At 28.3% G+C, this 19809-nt stretch overlaps 2 protein-coding genes and 1 long non-coding RNA gene across 7 annotated transcripts; 2 read left to right on the forward strand and 1 right to left on the reverse strand.

Moving 5' to 3' along the window:
• Positions 1 to 5647: 5647 nt before the first annotated feature.
• Positions 5648 to 7536, forward strand: LOC107904384 (uncharacterized). Of its 3 annotated transcripts, XR_005926571.1 has the most exons (3): positions 5668 to 5878; positions 6667 to 6798; positions 6956 to 7536. It is a non-coding gene; the product is annotated as an uncharacterized lncRNA (long non-coding RNA). The 3 variants fall into 3 exon arrangements; XR_005926570.1 differs by having other exon boundaries at positions 5648 to 5878; positions 6667 to 7536; XR_005926572.1 differs by having other exon boundaries at positions 5648 to 5878; positions 6674 to 7536.
• A 2721-nt stretch (positions 7537 to 10257) lies between these two features.
• LOC107904382 (protein farnesyltransferase/geranylgeranyltransferase type-1 subunit alpha) lies at positions 10258 to 13841 on the reverse strand. Its single transcript, XM_016830736.2, has 5 exons — positions 13492 to 13841; positions 13277 to 13386; positions 11989 to 12109; positions 11509 to 11604; positions 10258 to 11003 (listed from the first exon to the last, which is right to left on the reverse strand). The coding sequence occupies exons 1-5, from the start codon at positions 13723 to 13725 to the stop codon at positions 10569 to 10571; spliced, it is 996 nt and encodes a 331-aa protein (XP_016686225.2). The 5' UTR covers positions 13726 to 13841; the 3' UTR covers positions 10258 to 10568.
• A 1077-nt stretch (positions 13842 to 14918) lies between these two features.
• Positions 14919 to 19630, forward strand: LOC121229085 (prefoldin subunit 1). Of its 3 annotated transcripts, none has more exons than XM_041112310.1 (7): positions 14919 to 15119; positions 15243 to 15268; positions 15397 to 15450; positions 16716 to 16821; positions 17516 to 17522; positions 17638 to 17722; positions 19393 to 19630. In XM_041112310.1, the coding sequence occupies exons 2-7, from the start codon at positions 15245 to 15247 to the stop codon at positions 19492 to 19494; spliced, it is 378 nt and encodes a 125-aa protein (XP_040968244.1). In that variant the 5' UTR covers positions 14919 to 15119; positions 15243 to 15244; the 3' UTR covers positions 19495 to 19630. The 3 variants fall into 3 exon arrangements, with proteins under 3 accessions (XP_040968244.1, XP_040968243.1, XP_040968245.1); XM_041112309.1 differs by having other exon boundaries at positions 14919 to 15115; XM_041112311.1 differs by lacking the exons at positions 14919 to 15119; positions 15243 to 15268; positions 15397 to 15450 and adding an exon at positions 15621 to 15779.
• Positions 19631 to 19809: the final 179 nt, after the last annotated feature.

Below are 19809 nucleotides of genomic sequence, written 5' to 3' on the forward strand. Positions count from 1 at the left end.
CAAATGACTAATTGAATGTATTTGCTACGCATTTTTATCACCATTCCTTTAAATGTCATGAGTGAGGGAAAATTTGGGAGAAATATATTTTGATTTCTTCAGGAGTTTCAACAATAATCGAAACAAACTTTAATCATGATCCCTCTATAAAAATACAAATAGATATTTTGGACCATTTTATAATCCTCTTTCAACTAATATTAGCTAAGTCAAATTTACCACATATGTTTAATTATTTCAATTCATATAAATGCATAATTTCCCGATAATTTCAATATGCTTCTAGCATTCTAAATCCTTCAAAGATTTTAATATAAAATTTACTATATAGTAATTCATAAAAGGTTGTAATAACAACCATTAGACGCAAGTTAAATCTTCTATAAATTGTCAGTTTAATAATATATCTAAAAGTTATTGCATCTACCACAAAAGAATTTTATATATTGTCATAATCAATGTCAGGACTTAGCGAAAAACTTCATATTTTTATTTCGCTTTTGCAAAACTATTTCATTTGCACCCTCATTGACTTTATACCTTTAGATATTTGAACTACTGTTTCAAAAACTCCACGAATTTAATTGTATTTAAATTGTATCTTTCCATTTTAACCAATTTATTCAACATCTATATTTCTCAATAGATTTATTCAAGATCCTCCTTTTATTTTATTATTTCAATAATAATATTGCATGCAAAACCATTGTCAACCACTTTTATTATTGGTTCTACATTTTCTCAAATTGAATAACTTATCGAGATATCTTATTTTCACTATTTTAATCTTCAATTTCAGGTACCTGAATCTCTTCTGAAATTTTACTTATTAGTTATGTCTTGGGTCTCTTTTGGAGCACTCACCTTTACTATATGAACATCTAGATTTATTATTATTTTTATGATAATTTTCATATTTGGAACTTGTAATGAGTTATCCTTGTTGAACTTTTGGTTCAAATTACTCTCCCCCTTAACTCATTACAAGTTATTATTTATCTCCCCCTAATGTTGGGAAAACTATCAAATCAAAATAATAAGCACAAATCATGTCATAATTGAATCTCCAATACATTTAAAACATATAATAATATAAGGAGACTCGTAATTAATATATATTCTCAATTTTCTTCGAGGATTCACTCAAATTTGTGCGTTGTAGTGGATCAATTGGAATATATACACATACAGAAGTTCAAAGATGGGAAATATTTAGCTCTTTACCAAAAACCAATTGTAATTGGGAGTATATATAACTTATTGGCATGATGCGTACAATACATAAATCAACATAATCTCATGTTGAAATAGGAGGTTTAGTTCTCATGAGTAATGGTTTAGCATTAATCAGAGACGTTCAGTCAATAATTTCTCTAAACCATCATGCGCATAAATAACAAACTTTTACAAAAAAAGAGTTTAAACTCAATTAATAAAAGACTGAGATATAAATTCATCAAAATTAGCAAGATGAATTGTTTTAATTACATGATCTAAAATTAATTATTTAAACAGTCAATCTTGCAAATGACAAGTTACAAGTTGATAAGACATGTGGTTATTTTGTAGATGCATCTACCAAAATCATATAATATCAAAACCATCCACATGGTGGATGAATGGACTCATATTCATTCCAGAAATGTAAGACATTAAATCTTAACTTTAGCTAGTAAGTTTCTAAAAATCAATTTTTATTAAGAACAAGCAACAGATGAGAATTCTTTAAATTAAAGAATCGTATAGTTCTTTAATGAATGTCCATATGAATTCTCAATTAATTTTCGCATCATATATGATCCAGGATGGTCTAACTGGTCACGCTAAATAGTAAATGCATTTGTTTCAATAAACTTGTGGTTTACTTTAACAAGCATTTCAATTGTACTAATAATGCCAATACAAATTGTGACAAACTGATAATTTTATTGTCATTTCTTTTACTTTGTATCCATATATAAGTACTATTATAACATTTACTACTGGAAATGTCTAAATTAATGTGAAGTCTAAATCACTATTTTCCAGGTGTATAATAGGTACATAACTAATGACTTTTCATACATAAGTTTTCTCTCTTACGAGTTCTCATCAGTAATATTTTTCCACGTAATTTTAATTGAGAACTTATTCTGAATACTGTAAAGTTATACTTACAGTTTTTTTTTTAAAAACTTGCAACTTTAGGTGCATCCAATCATAATGAGCTTTAGATAGAATTACCATATTCTATTGTTCATATTTTTCTTTCATAGTCAAATATTTTGCTTTCAATTTCTTAATGGGGATGATAACAAAAGAAGATTATAAAGATAGTCGCAATTAATAACTCAATCCTCTTTTGATTCTTATGCAGTATAATCTTTTCCTCATTCACAATCTCAATATGAGATCTATTATGAATATATTTTAAAACCAATAGATTAACCATCACAGGATATTAATATATTAGCTCTTCTAATCTTTCGACTAATTTTGTACTACCAAATATTGAAATAATATTGGTTTATATTTTCTTTTATGTTCACTTCGGGGAATGCAATAAATTTACTAAGACGAACTTATAAACGTCTAATTAGATTCTTTATTTCATAATCACCATCGCAAATATGCATGGATTTCAAATCAAAATCTATCTATTCATGTTGTCATGATCAGTCTCCAATTATAATAAATATGATATAATAAATAAATCATAGTTAAATATACATGAAATTCTTTAACACCATCGTTGTCACCCTAGCTGAGTGGTTAAACGCTCTAATGATTACTCATAGTGCGCAGGCCTCAATTGAAATAGCAGCAACTCTATGAGGCAATTGACAATAGTAAAATTTGGGATATTTTTGTGACTTATGGAGAAAAACAATTAAAAGAAAATAGTGTTGATAACGTGTTATAAAATAAAAAGACAGATAATAAAGAACAAAAAGAATGGGAGAGCAAAGAGAGAGCGTATTTTTATTGATCAATCAAAATATTTACAAAACATATCCAAAATCTATATTTATAGGCACAAGAAGTATAAATGAAGTAGATATCTACTTCTAATGGACTATTAGAATTTAAAGTACATCCAAACTTATCTTGATCTTGGTAGACATCCACCTAATAAGATATTCATAACAGTATATTATTATTTAAATTACAATTACTAGTTAAAAGACATTTTATATAAAAAAATTGTGCTAATTTTATTGATGTAAGATAGAGTTATTACTTGAATAAAATTCTAAGCATGTTAATTAACACTTAATTAATATTAGAGTTATATAGGAATTAAAATTTAAGCTTAGATTTATAAATAACATTCAATAATTAGACATATTTAATTAAATAGCATCTAAGAAAAATTATCGATAAAAAAATAAAGATTATCAACATAAGTTAGAACTATATATGTATATATATAAACAATAGTTATTCGAATAGACAATATTGAATTATATTCAAACTATAATAGCAGTGGAAAAAAAATAGAAGATTATTTTACTTATTGATAGAAGGTAGTTTGATATTATGATTTTTTATAATTATGTTATATGTTGCTTATACCGTGTGAAACAAATACTTTTAAAACCGTTTCTTTTTTTGTCTATCTGTTATTTATTTGGTACGTGTGAAAAATATTTTGTGAATTTATTTTAAAAAGAAAATCAAATTTCAATAATTATTTTAAATAATCATTATTAATATAATTGAAATCACATTTGACATTAAAAACTAGTATTATAATAATTAGAACTAGATCGATTGATTTAACACACACAAAAAAAAAAAAACCTAAGTAATGAATGATATTAGGGCTAAAGTGATTAGTTTAATCCACTCATATGAATATATTAAATCATACATACAATCATTTTATAATTTCCAGTCATACTAACTTAATGATTCTTTTTGCATGTGTAAATTTACGGTTTTCTTAAGTCAGATTAGAAGATAAGAATTCGATACATTCTTAGATATTAGAATACGTTTACTGATCAAATGGCAAAACCCATATATTATAATTCATTGAGTCAAACGTTTTTTGAGGATATATCAATTTTTATTCAAGAGATTTTGGAGTCTGAAAATACTATCCTTAACCAGATTGTTTAATTTTATTGTTTTTGCTTAATATCATTAATTTCTACCAAAAAAAATATTTTTTAGATTTTTCATTAATAAATAAAAGTTACCTATCGGCATTTAAAATTTTAAAAAATATATCTTAAAACATAAAATATAACTAATAAATTTTATTTCAAATTTCAAAATGATTTCTTTACTTATTTAAAAATACACAATCATAATCAAATATATTTTTTACAAAAACAATCAAAACAGTAATCACTATAATTGTTAAATATTGCTAATTATTAAACAAACCATTACTATTCTTCCAATAATGATTTTCAAAATTAAAAATATTGTTAGAATATTTTCAACTTTTTAAAATTATAATTATTAAAAAATTAAAATTCTAAAACTAATTAAAATTCTTTATTAAAGGTTTAAGAATGTAAAATGCCTTCAAACTTTTTCCAAAAAAAGCAATTAAGTCCCTGCCTTTTTTTGCACTTATTTGGGTATTTAAACATTTAGAATGCATCAAAAAAACCCTTAAACCTTTTCAAGAAAAAACAATTAAGCTCATACTTTTTTTCACTCAATTAGGTACTTGAACTTTCAAAATGCTTCAAAAAGGCCCTCAAACTTTTTCAAAAAAGCAATTAAGCTTCTGATTTTATTAAAAATTATAAAAAATTAAAATCAATAAAAGCTATAAATATTATTAAATTTTTAATAAAAATCATAAAAATTAGAAAAAAATATAAAAAAATATAAAAATCATTAAAAAATGTAAAAATTTGTAAAATTTTATAAAAATCGTAAAAAAATTATAAAATATATAGAAATATAAAAATTATAAAAAAATTATAAAGTCATAAGAATTATACAAAATATAAAGAAATATAAATTTCATAAAAAAATTATAAAAATTATCGTACCAAAAGAAGCATTTTATAAATTTTCTATAACTTTTATTGCTTTTTATTTTTTATCATTTTTACCACATGTTACATTGTGTTGCGACACGTAATGACTTTAATTGAAAAAAACTAGGGTCATTAAATTTTTTTTATGATTTTTATAAAATTAAATTTTTTACGATTTTTATAGAAAAATTTATAATTTTTAATAAATTTTAAATTTATAATATTTTTTATTAAAATTTATTATATTTTACAATTTTGTTATAATTTTTAATAAGAGTAGGGGCTTAATTGCTTTTTTGAAAAATTTTGAGGATCTTTTTGATGCATTTTGAAAGTTTAATTACCCAATTGAGTGAAAAACAGGGGCTTAATTGCTTTTTTTGAAGAAGTTTGAGGGCCTTTTTGATTTATTCTGAAAGTTCAAGTGTTTAATCGAGTGCAAAAAAAAAGGAGAGACTTAATTACTTTTTTAAAAAAAATTTGAGGGCTTTTTACACTCTTAAAATTTTTTAAAATAATAAATTTAAAATAAAAATATTGTTAAATTATTATAAAACATATTTAAAAATTTAAGATATAGTTAATAAATTCAAAATGTTTAACTTTTACCGTTTACTTCATTCCAATATTCTTACCCAATTCCGCGCGCTATAGTGATTTTTTGCTATTACACCGTTTGGTTCACCATTTACTTCATTCCACCGATTTGCTATTACGCTCATATTCCCTCAGATGCTGTAATAGGTTCCGGGGTGAGGGCACTGAATTGCTATTCAAAACTAGACGCGTAAAATTTATCCCCAAAATAGCCTGCTTTCTTCTCCCTTGCTCCAGATTTCTTCCAACATTTTTTCCCAAATCAACAGCACGTTCGCCCTTCATCTTTATCTCCGGTACGTTTTCTTTTTTTATTTCATCTCCTGTTTTCTATTTCTCCTTCCTCGTAACTTCATAACTCTTCTTGTATAAAACTTCATAACTCTTCTCATGGTCATCTTTGATTGTCAAAATTTGTTATGGGTCTCTGATATATTTCTTTGTTTCATTGGCTTATGAAATTGAAGGCACCGGCTATTTTTTTTTATTTGATTCTTTGATTGTCAAAATTTATTATGAGTCTCTGATATATTTTTCAGCTTCTTATCTCCCATTCTAGGTTGGGTGTTTTTCCCCCTATAAACCCTTTTCTTAATGAATATCTTTCATTTGATCTCTGCAAATGTTAGTCCATTTGGTGCTACGGTTCTTTATTTATCTTCAATTTTGTATTTGTTCATCTAGGAATTAAGCAAGTTATGTTAATTTCACTCAGTCATTGGTTTTGGTTTCATAGGAAGCTGGCTTACGGTCAATTGTATTTTTTTTATGTAACGATGGAATTGGATTTTTTGTAGGCATTTTATATTGGTGTTTAGGAATTTATGTTATTTTTAGATTTATAGGAAGTGAAGTAATGGTTAATTCAAGTTATTTTAGGTTAATTATATTTGTTGGAAATTTCTCTTCAAGTTCTTATGATGGAGTGAGAAAGTATATGTAAGGTGGATTTGCTATGTCAAACAGTTTTTCTTTTTCTTTTTGTGTGTGTGTATGTGTATGTATTCTCTTTAGCTTTGAAGGATGGACCTAATAATTGTACAAAGGGACAATATAAACTCTATTATTGCTGATTTTTTGTTAGATTAAAGTGAATTAGATATTAAAGTATCGGAAGGAGCAATGTCTGAGTCTACTGGATGATTTTGAGCAAAATGAGGCTGAGAATGAAGATAATGATGATGTTGGACAAGCAAGGCAATTGAAGTGGCATAAGGTAAGTTTTTTATTAAATTTTTGATTATGTGCCAAGAGTCGAGAGTGGCTCAGATGCCTTAATCAATGGCCGAGCCATAATAATGGTCTCTATACTGTGATGGTATACTGAAAGTGTGACTTCCAAGAGCAAGTTCTATTTACTGCATTATTTGTAGGTACTTTGGATTATAAAAGAATTAGACATGTGGTTGCTCTTTCAGAAGCGTAAGAGTGTGCTTCAGATGCAGCAAAAGAAAATTTATGATGAGGAATGTCTGAAGATTGATAACAGTGAAAAGTATACTTTGAATAAGCAGTTATTCGAATCAATATCAAAGTCTCTCAATGAAGCTGAAACGAAGGAAGAGATTGATGACATGGATGCAAAGTATACTTTGAATAAGTTGTTATCTAGGTTCAACATAATCTGCACCATCTACAATTTATGTTTTTTGGATTCATTCGATTGTAGGTGTTGAGTAGTATATGTATGATGTATCTAGTGTAGGTGTATTCATTATTTTTGAGATTTTTATATACAAAATTCTTAAAAGATCCATGTTTAAATGTTTATAATACTATATTTTATTTGCTCAAAAAAATGAATTTGACCAAATGAAAAAAAAAATTGGTAGCTCCGTAGTAGAACCACTAGTCTATCTCTCTGGCATGTAATAATTTCGAGAAAGAAAATATTGGTATAGTTATTGTTTTATTTTTGTATTCACATGTACATATCGATCCAAAGTTTTTAATATTATTCCATACTAAGATTTTTTTAATATTCTTTTTTACTTTTTCTATTTTTAATGAATTTCGGATAATTTTGTTGAAATATAATTTTGTAAGTATTATAATTGATTGGATTTAATATATTCCTCGTATAGATATCATGCAAAAGTATTCTTTCGATTAAATTCAATTTATATCATAATAATAAAGTCATGAAGACGTGACTCTCCCAAAATGGTAAATTTGTAATAAAAACCTTTTAAATCTTATCAAATCATAAATTAATATAATGATAAAATTATAATTTGATCTCTTATAAATTAATTATTCATTTTTAACCCTTAAAATAAATTTTTAACTTCTCCCTGCTTTTAGCACATTAAATTGTAATTCAATTTAAAAATAATAAAGTAGATTATATATTATTTTATTAAATTATATTTAATAATAATTATGTTAAAATATGATTAAATTATTTATTATTATTTTTAATAAAAATATATTTAACAATAATTTTATTAAAATTTAATAACAATAACAATAATTATCTGCCGAAAAAAATTCTACTAAGGGTACTTTGGTCATTTAAGCCTTTTTTCTTATACTATTATAACATCTATTCCATTCAACCAAACAAAATAATGCTATTACAGCTTTATTCCATTACAGCTCTATTCTATTACAGTGAACCAAACGTGTTGTAATTTTTTGACCAGTATTTACTTGAATAGAATTCAAAAAGTTAAAAGAAATATATAAGAGAAAAGTTTTAAAATTTTTAAAATTGATACGCATACAAATTTAAAAGGAATAAAATTATGTATAAACTATAAAATTAGTTATCCAACTATTAAGGTGTTTCTGGTTTGGTCACTCAACCATGAAAACTTTCAATTTAGTCACTAATATTTTAGATTATTTATATTTTGGTCACTCTCCATAAATGGTTAACGTAAGTGATGATGTGACATTTTTTTAATTGATATAATAACACATTTAGTCATCAATATTTACACATTCTATCAATTTGATTTTAATTCTAAATATTCAAAAATTACAAAATATAATATTATCTTTATAAATAATATTATATGTGCTTATATTTAATTGTACTTATAAGGCTGTATATGCATTTAGCCCTTCGAACTTGACACCTTTTCGCAAGTTGATACTTATGATTTTTTTATCCCAAATTAGCACCTAAAATTTCATTCCATTAAAGGTTTTAGTACTTTTTTATAATGATGTTAAATATAAAACACCTTACATGCTTAACTATGATACGTGGATGATGCCATAACCTATTTCTTTTAAATATTTTAAAATTTACAATAAAAATATTTGAAATTTTAAAATATAAAAAAAATATATGTATCTAAGCAACTAAAAATATTAAAGATAAATAAAATCTGAAATTCAAGTTAGAGAAATTGAAAACCCAAAAAAATTATATCTTTTTTCTAAATAAATTACAAATAATTTAGATAAAAATAAATTTTACAAAAAATTTTAACCTTAGAAATGGGTGCAGATTATTACACGTTTCTTCAAGTTAACAAAAATACAAAAAATAATTTGAAAAAGGCTTTTAGAAAGTTTTTCCATTTTTTATTTTTATTTTTGTTAATTATTTGTTAAATTTCATAGGAAAAAATAGATTCCTCTGTCAACAGAATACTATTAGCAGGATCATGAATGAAGTTTATAAAAATCACAAATTTATTGAGTTTTGGGTTCTGAGTTTAAGTTTATAAAGCTACAAATTTACATATAAGTTTATCAAGATTTAATTATATATGTTTAAATATAATTATCTTTATATTTAATTATATGTGTTTGAAAATCAAATTGATAGAATTTGTAGATGTGGATTTAAATTTATTGAATTATTTCAAATTTAGAACAAATTGATAAAATATGTAAATATTAAAGACTAAATGTGTTGCGACACTAGTCAGAAAAAGATCACATTACCACTTCCGTTAATAATTTAAAGGAAAGTGAGAAAGATAAAAAAGATCTAAAATATAAGTGACCAAAATAAAAACGATCTAAAACATTAGTAACTGAATTGAAAATTTTCATAGTTAGATAACCAAAACAGAAACACGTTAATAGTTAAATGACTAATTCTATAATTTACCAAAAAATATATATTCTACATTTTTCTTGAAGTTAAATTTATTAAGTATGATTGTATATTAAATATAATAAAGTTTCTACTTTAAATAGATTTTGAAACTATTTTAATTTTTGAATTTGTTTCACAAATTATCTTTTAAAATAATTTTTATTAATAAATAAAAAGGTGATCCCATTCCAATTCATGCTAAATGAAATTTATTCCAATTATAATTCTTAATATGGATTTTTTATTAATATAAAAATTCAAAATTATTTATATTAAATATATTTATTAAAAGTTAAATTGTGAAACAACTTAAAAAAATAAATTGATATGTTATAACTTATGCTAATTATATTTAATTATAATAAAAATATTTATAGGATTTGAGTTTCTAAATTTAAAAAAAAATCTTTTTTTAAAAATAAAACATTTAGTATATATAGATTTCATAAATAAAAATTTAATAAATTCCATAAACACATATTCAGACATAGAAACTGTATATAATAACAACAACAACAACAACAATAATAATAATAATAATAATAATAATAATTTAAGACAGTATTTTTATCAAATAAAGTATTGAATTACAAAATATATAAAAAAACTATAAAATCATTTAAATTTATTTATAATATTAAACATAAAAGTAAATTTAATATGTTTTAATTTATACATACAACCATTAAACTCATACCAAAAAAAATAAGTAGGTAAAGTTTAAAATCTCATTAATACAGAATATTTGAAAGAAAAAAAAAGTATATAAAATCCGTCTTTTAGAGGTTGAACCAGTTTTTGTACTCCTTAGGCTAATGTCTGGTTCTAACATACAAACCGAACCGACCCGAACTTTTATGGTTCAACTTTTCAAATTTAGCAAGATGGTTTGAACATTATTCACCTCATTTCCACTAATCAAGTAATCATACGGCTGCTACAGAAAGCTTGTTTTTGCGCCATATCCAATAGCTTGCTCTCAAGGAATCCACATGTTCCAAGATGTCACAAATTGCCATTGACAGGTCCGGACCTAGCGGGTCAGTGTCTGAAGTTCGAAGAGCGACTACAGAATCTCTGAACTCATGGCATGGCTGAAAACCATGACAAAGAAGATCGAGAAGCATTTTCAGTGCAAAAACGTAGTTGTTTTTCGTGTTTATTACCTTCAAACATACTGATGAGATCTCAGGATCATTAACCAAAGCTTTAATATCGTCTTTGTAAAGACCTTGGAGGTATCTCCATGGACACTCATTGTTTGGGTTGGCCAGAATGGCTTCCACAGTGTATCTTACTTCAGATGCTCTCATGGCTTTCAGGCCTCCCAAGTAAGGAGATCTTGTTACAACAAAATATCTCTGTTGCAAATAAATGGAAATTGACATAATATTTGAAACAAAGAAAATATAGGTTGTGATGTGAAGTAATTTATCAAACTTCACGAGAATCTTCGTTGATACTCTTGCATTGTCAGTGCATCATGTATAGGGTTGGCAAAATAATCCAAACCCATAGGGTTTGGCCTATAAGAGCAGTTGTTTTATGAAAATTGGGTTCGGGGGGCAGGGCGTAAAAGTTAATAAAATATAAACTATTATGTAAAATTTAGAGTAAGATGAGTCAAGATTGGGGTTAAAGTGTTAGATAAATCCAGTTTGGGAACAGTTCAAGCATATATACATAAAACTCAGGTAAAGTCATGGCGAGCAGAAAACTGCATATTCTAACATAGGAGTGAGGGTAAGGTTCTCCACATGTATTGGAAAACTTAGGTAAAATTGAGCATAGTCAAGTTGAACATATACCCATATTAAACACTCACCCCTGAGTGCAGGTACCATAAAGTAAAACAGTACACCATACCTGGTTCCAAGCAGAATTATTAAAGATATCTTCTTCAAGAAGTTGCTGACAATAATCAAGTTCATCTTCCCAGCCTCCTAATGCCTGAAGCACCCACTACACTCAAAGAAAACACTTACATTTTAACTTTGATTCTCCAATAATATATAAAAAGCTTAAAACAAACAAAAAATCAAGAAATAAAAGAGGCTTGGCCAAAATAGGCTTATTGTGCCCAAATAAGCCCTTAACTTTTTATTGGTATAAGCCTAGACCTTTAACTTTTACCAAAATAGGACCCCTAACCTTTAACTCATACCTAAATATACCCTTTAACATAAATCAACCTTTCATTTTAAGTTAAAGCTTATAGGTACAAATCAAAGGATGAGGGTTTATTCGAATACGATAAAAGAAAAAGGGCTTGTTTTAAAAAGATGAAGTAGTTCAAGGGACTTCTTAATATTTCAGTCAATAATCTGCAATATATGTTTAACCAACCTGCCTATGTGACCAGGCATGATAGTTTTTGGCATCAATTGATAGTATCTTCTTAATGAGATTAAGCTCCTTGGCTCTAGCATTAGCTCCCAATCTCTCGACAACCCACCGCCGATGGTGCCTAAAGAAATTTATAGCAAAATTACCATTTAATGGATACGGCGAGAAAGAAAATAAATAGATAGTAGAACATGAAATCAATAAAATTGTCTAAAGCTATGTTAATCAAACTAAAGTGCAACTGTCAGACAAGGTTATGTGTTAGACACGAGTCTATTCAATTTTTTTTCCAAAACTTTTATGTATTTAAAGGATCCTTGGAGGATCATATCCCCATACTCATGTCTGTGTATCTATCTGATATAAGTGTTAGACAAGAGTACTTCAGGACAAAAAGAAGAATCGCAGTACCATAGGACTAAAGATTTCAAAGTTCATAATCTCGCAACAACTTCAAACAATATTACTATAGCTGAGGAAAATTGGTCAGACCTTGTACTATATCAGGATTCAATAACCATTTCCATAATAAATTATGCATACAACTGGCACATAACATGCATGTTTGCAAAGCTATGAATAGTGAAGCTCAGCATATCTTTGCAAACGTTAAAATCATGCATGGTACAAATAAAATCACAAGATTCTGAAAATTCATTTGAAATCCAAATTTATTTCGAGAAGCCGTAGTTTCACTTTTAAGATTTTCAAGTTTGATCCCATTATAAGTGCTACAAATCTGATCAACAATTTGAACAAAATGATAGGAGAATGCATTCTTTCTAAACTTGCCTTTTATCAAGATTCAGTAACTATTTCGATATTGTATTAAGCATACAATTAAAAACTTAAAACATAACATGCATGTTTGCAAAGCTATGAATGAAACTGAAAGCATATAATTGCAAACATCAAAAGCCCGCTAGGAATAAATAAAATCATTTAAAAGAAAACACATTTGAAATCTAATTTACAGCAAGTCATTGTTTTACTTCAAAGATTTTGATGTCATGATTTCCATGCCAGTGTACAAATTCTCAATTGCAAACAGGGGGGAATTTTCATTTTCCAAATAATACTTTGACACTTGCGTTTGTCATATATCGGGATATAGATACAAGAGTATGATGTGATCCTCCAACACCCAAAGATCAATCCTTTTGAACATCCAAATGATCAGCAGAGGATTGACTCAAAATGAAAAGAATCCACAAATCAATTTCAAGACAGAACACTTTTCTTCATGTATGAACAGAAGGAAGGAATTAAATTGAAAGATAAAACTTACCATAACTGATAATTCTTAGAGTTAGAATTAGCAATCCGTTGAAGAAAATCCAATTCCTCGTCCAAATCGGCATTAAGTGCTTCGAGCACGAGTCGCCTAAAATGCCAAACCTTCAGTAACACCACAAAAAACAAAGATTTACAGATTTTGAGCATCGAAAAAGAGGCCATTAAAAGAAGAAACAACAAAAAAAAAACGTATATATAAAGATTTACAGTGTAATTGCCAGGATTGAGATGGATTGCTCGTCGGGTGAGGCGGAGGGCACGAGGGGAGCGTTCATCGGCTTTGTAGATGGCCCGGAAGTAATCCATGGTTTCACGGAATTCTTCCTTGTAGGCGATGGGGACGACGGGGTTAGGACCGTCGTCTTGAGGAAGAGGCGTCACATCACGCCACTCCGCCATCCGGCTAAGTGGCTCTCCGCCGTCGTCTTCTCTTGAATCCATTTTCTGTCTGCGTTACCACTGGATTGGATCAGCTCAGTCAAAGTGTTTACTGCTGTCCTGAACTCTTTTCTGGGCTGCTTGGATGTTGGGCTATTTTAAAGGGGTAAGTTTAGTCCGTCTTATATGAAAATCAATTTAATTTTAATAACTACTTATCACTTGAAAAATATTAAGTTAATTTTATTTTTCAAAATCTTATTCTTTATCTCCTCATTTTATTACAAATTAAATATTTAAAATTTATCATTTAATTTTTATCTAAAATTATTTAAAATAAAATAAATAATACCATATTAATAAGATTAAAATTATAAAATTATTAAAAGTTAAAAAAAAAGAAATTATTGGGGAGAGGTGGTTTAAGTGGTACCATGTTGGTTAATATGTTATTTTTTTAAGCCTTGATTGGTGGTTCGAGTTGCGGAACCTCAAATACCATAATTTTGGCTTAAATATAAAAAAGCCCTCACAAAATAAATTATGGTTTTTTAGTAATTAAGCCTATAAATTATTAAACTATTATAAAAAGTAAAAATATTATTAAAAAAATTAAATACTAAAAAATATAAAAATATATAAAAAACTATTAAGAATTATAAATATTATTAAAATATAATAAAATATATAACATTTAAGCTGCATTTTATTTCATCGCCACTTAACACATCCTCAAGAACTTTAAAGCAAAACTATATTTTAAGGTTTAATTAAATGTAAATTATAATTTAAAGAATTTAATTGCATGTGGCTTTCACTTTCTTTTTTTTTATATTAAAGATGAAATTATTAAAAAAAGTAATCATAAATTCTAAATATAAATAATAAAATGAACATAAAAAATAAAAAAAAAACTTTCTAACTCATTATATAAATATAAAGTGAATCTAAACCCGTCTCGGTGGCTAAAAAACTTTTTGCTTGGATTTTACCTTTAAACAATTATAGTATTTATTTTGTCAAGCGAATGTCGAATTTCTATTTTGATTTAAATTTTAAAATTAACATTATATGTTACTTATTTCATAAATAAATAATTAATGTTATTCAATGTGACTTAAAAAAATATTTATTTAAATGAAAATTTTGAATTAATTTTTTTAAATTAAGTGACTAAAATATAATTTTTTTAATAGTTTAGTGAGTTTAACTGTAGTTTACCCTATTAATATATACTGAAACCAACATGACCCGTTGGATACATAAAAGATAATGTTGGCCGTTGGATAAAAAAATATATAAAATCTTAATTTCACATAACCATTCGCTGTGTTCACGGCGGCAATACTCTGCTCTCTCGTCTCTTCTCGCCCCAACACTCCGATCTGTCTTTATCGGATTACCCGACCTGAAACCGGAAAGATCCAAATAGAAGTTAAGTTCCTTCACACAGGTAGGTGCGACCCTTTTCCCTTTAATTTCATTTTTCCCGTTAGTTATAGTTTTTATTTGAGTGTGTAAATAAATGTCAGAACTGTTGCTTTTTTTTTATTGCTGATTTCTTCTGCTTGAATCTTCAGATATGGCCGACGAAGTTAACAAAACTGTAAGAATCAATCATTCTCTTGGTTTGTTTTCTAAACAATTCGTTATTTGATTTGGTTTCATTACCGCAAAGTTGAAATGAAGTGAGATAAATCACAAAAATGTTGACGATTTTGTGTTCGATTACAGGCATTTTTAGAGATTCAAGGTCGAATGATTGAGCTCACCGGCAAATTGAAACAGGTAAGTGTTATTTTCGGCTTAGTAGGCAATGTTACTCGAACTTTTCATTTATTTTTCTTAAAATAGTTATGTCTGATACATATTTGGAGATGAATGCGAGATATGATTATTCAAAGATATGAAAATAATTAGAATAAATTTTAATATACCTTTATTGGGTGCATAACTATATTCCAACCCTCACTGGAGTCCAGTTAGCAAGATAGTAACCATGGTGCTCCAATTTTTATTTTTCTTAAAGTGCAGGTGTGTGACATTTATTTGGACATAGGCGTGCAAATGCAAGCATAGTACACTGTTTACCCACTATTAAAGGCAGAGATGATATGGTATAAGTTGTTGGAGTTGTCAGGGAAAAACAAAAATGATTTTATAATTTAGGGTATTCTAGAAACAGCATTTGGACCCTTTTCAAGTAAACCCATGGAGGGTATATAGGATTCAGAAATGGCATGATCATGTGGTTTGTATAATACCTGTTATTTTGTGACTTCTTTCAAACTCTATAGTACTGATAATTGATCTGATGCCATCTTAAGTATACATTATTTGGGACGGTCGCTGCCTTCACGAGTGGCAAGAGCTTTTTCCAGACAGTTCACCTCATGTGGACGGTTATTTTTAGTGTTGAATACTAGGTTGTGTGATTTTACATCTGAATAGTCTATGGTTCGTTTGCATTTAGAGTGTATGGAGTTCTTTAAAATATGAAAAATCCTTATTTTACATATGACGAAATTGTTATCGGAAAACAAACCTTCTGTGCCATGTTTATGTTAAACATTATAGGTTGAATTACTCTGGGACATACGGCCAATGAACCGTCCTCCTGGCATTTTTTTCGTATTCCTGAATCCAATTAATCCTTCTTTATGTGACTCCTTTGAGTGCATGTTTAATCTACCACATCTTGTGATGGAAACTCAAATGTGAATGTCAAATATGGGTATGTGTCTTACATGGATATGTCCAAATTTTTTTCTAAGTTTTTCAATGCATTTGGAAGGATTAAAAGTCATATGCCTATACCTATGTTCGGATGTGTCAGAGGATATGGATACTTCAAGAAAAATTAAAAGTCAGAAGCAACAATGGCCCTTTTTGAAATAATCCCAGAAAACCAAAAAACAGTGTTTATGTGCAATAGTTTCTGTTGTATTATTGATGTTAGTTTTGCACCCAACTATCATTTTTCTCCAAATTGGGGACTTGTGAAAGGTATCTTTAGCCTCCAAGGCTGAATGAGTGAATCTTGTGACATCTAGGTGCAAAACCAGATGCGAACGAAGGAAGGTGAAAAGAAGCGTGCTTTCTTAACATTGGAGGAGTTGAATCAGCTGCCTGATGATACAAATACATACAAATCCATAGGTATGCTACAGAAGCTGTGGTTTTACGTTGGAATAAGATACTAGTATTGTGTTTTCTCATTCACAACGATAGAACGTTCACATATCAGGGTGCTAGGTTTAGAGTTCTCTTTAGTTTCACAGCCTTGCATTCTGTTTAGGGCTGTTTCATATGTTGTGACTTATGAGCTCTATTTAACCTAGAGGTGATAACGATTTGGTTCGGTTTTGGAAAAAAATTGCAGTTAATGAGCAGTATTTCTATTTTCAAAATCCAAATTGAATGCTATAGAGAACTAAACCAAATTAAATTCCCTCTGTCCGAATTGATTTGGTTTGATTCATTGGTTTTTAATTAACAAATTCTTCTATATAGGTTTTTAAAGTTTTTATTTTCACTAATCTAAATAGATAGTATTTATTTTATATCTTAGAAAAACAGAAAGCTAATTAGAAAAAAAAAAAAAAAAGAATTCTGTTCGGTCGTACAGTTGCAGTTTTTTTAACTTTTGAACCAAAAGTGGAATGGAACCAAATATATTTTAATCATTACCTGAACTGAAGCTGAATTGTATTTAATAGAAACCAAAATTGAACACTACAGTTCTTTCTTCTTTTTTTTTTCAGTTTTTTGGTCAACCCTAACTTTTACCTAGACTATAGATTGATTGTGCCAAATCTGCAGAGCTATAACCTGTTTGTTTATTGTTTTGCAGGGAGAACGTGAGTGGCCGTTGACTTAATTAAATGTTTTTAATGATTCATGGACCATGAGGAACAATACATGACATGGACTGATGGACATTTATATTTGCCTCTCTTTTTATCATCTGTCCAGGTTTGTTTTAGAGCCGAAGTCAGTTTTAGTGAATGAACAAGAACAGAAGCTGAAAGATAGTGAATCTGCAATTGGTTCATTACAGGTAATTTTCTATGGTCATGTAAGGCTTTTTATGCTTGCATCTTCTCCTCTTGAATCATATTTTTCGATTTGTGTCTGTATTTTGTTTTTTAAATGTTTTTCTCCTCGTCTGTATCCATTACCAGTTCAAACTGTCCCTTCTGTTAGATATTTTAATTATTTATCAATATCACAAAGCCTGCTGAAAGGACATAGTTCCACTATATTTAAATGTTGTCAAGGTGTGTGCCAAGGTGTTGCACGTTAGTGTCAAATAACAAAGCGCCTTAAGACCTTTTTTGGCGAGGCGGATTTGATTAGGGGCATGCCTGCTGCTACTAGCTGTGTTTCTACCTCTAGTAAGAGGATAGTCTCAAACTCTCTACTTTGTATTTGAGTATCAAAAGCAGGCATGAGACCATAAGGAAATCATAAAAGAAATTGAAATTTTTGTATGTTTTGTAAGAAAAACTTGACCATTTTTTAGGGTTTACTATTGTACTGTATATCCACACTCAAACAAGTACATGTAGTAAAACACACATATGTACGTATTGTGCCTTACCTTACTCAAGCGAGTGCTTTATTGTGCATTATGTCCTAGGCAATAACAGTTCTAGAACCTAAAGTGCGGCTTAAGCCCTCAACAACGTTGTATTCAATATGTCACCTCACCATGTTTGCATATGTGTTTTTTTATTATATGCCATAATTACCATATGTTGAACCATTATGGGATTTATTGTTATTATATGGCATCTATTTTTGTGATCTATTGTGGCTGTTTAATCTTATGAAATTCCTAAGCTTAATTGTTATAAGAACTTATTGCTCTTTAAGGTTTTACCAAGAAAGTAAGAAACAAAGAACAATGCAAGTGCAATTTTCTTTTATACCTGTAGATTCGTTAACCAAATTTCAATCCGAATTTGTAGAGAATTTTAATTCGGTAGTTCTTGATTGGCCTGGTCGAGTGTTCAGGGCAAACTTTCTTCTAGATGAGAGGCTTTCGTGAAAAATAACTATAATATTAGTTTTTGGATGAGGCATCATTATTTGTTGCATGGTAGTTGGTTTAAAATAAATGAGTCAAAGCTATATTATTCTGTTGTTCATTTGTCTTAAGTACCCCTATTTGGCACTAGCATCCAACCCATATCTAGACATGGGGTATGAGGATGTCCCAGACCCTCCTAGGATCCCCCAAACAACTAGAAAAAAAAAATTAAGTATACCCATGCCTGATACTCCAGTCTGATCAACATAGGTCTTTTTTCTTTTATTGGTCATAAGATCAACATAAGCGTCCAAGTAAGCAAATGGCATTGCTCTCATTTATATATGTCCATCCTCATCTTGAAGCTCTTATGCTACTCTGAGCAATTTTTGACTGCTATGAAGAAGCTCAAACTTGACTAATAATTCATGGCTCGAAGCTGAATTCGAGTTTGACCGAGTTTTACTTTAAAGCTTGAATTTGGTTTGCTTAAACTTGCTTGATTAGGCTGAATTAAACTATGTTTACTTTGGTAAAAAATGAGCTCCGACTCCAAACTTGGATTACTTATGTTAGAGTTTGATTTAGAGTACTTTGAGTTTGGCTCGTTAGATAGCTTGAGGTGGTTTAATCTGATAGTGACCAAGCATGCGGATCCATTCAGTTTGAAGCTAACCTAATTGAGTTATTGACAGAGCTCAAAGGAGTACATGGAAAAACAGCTGGCGGAGGTGGAGAACAACTTGAGGGAGCTGCTGCAACAAGATCCAGGCCTCGCTCGTCAGAAATGTCGATGAGCGTGTAATTTCTTTAACTCTTTCTTATTGGAAAAATACTTCTCACGTTATCTTGTGTTGGTGGTTGCTTTAAAAATTTATCTTACTACTGGATAAGAATACGTATTTTGGTTTAATGATATGGTTTTTTGGTATATATCTATGGAGCTAAAGGTTCCGAATTTCATTATATATAATATTTTTTAAAAATTAAGCTTGAAATCGGTTTTGTCTTTAGTTTTTGTTAAGCTTAAATAAAAAATTACCTTCCAAAATAAAGTTATACTGAAATCATCATTGTTACATATTTGCCCCATGGTTAACTCTGTTAAAAAA

The sequence above is a fragment of the Gossypium hirsutum genome, chromosome A05 (assembly GCF_007990345.1).
Source record: "Gossypium hirsutum isolate 1008001.06 chromosome A05, Gossypium_hirsutum_v2.1, whole genome shotgun sequence".
Lineage (NCBI taxonomy): Eukaryota > Viridiplantae > Streptophyta > Magnoliopsida > Malvales > Malvaceae > Gossypium > Gossypium hirsutum.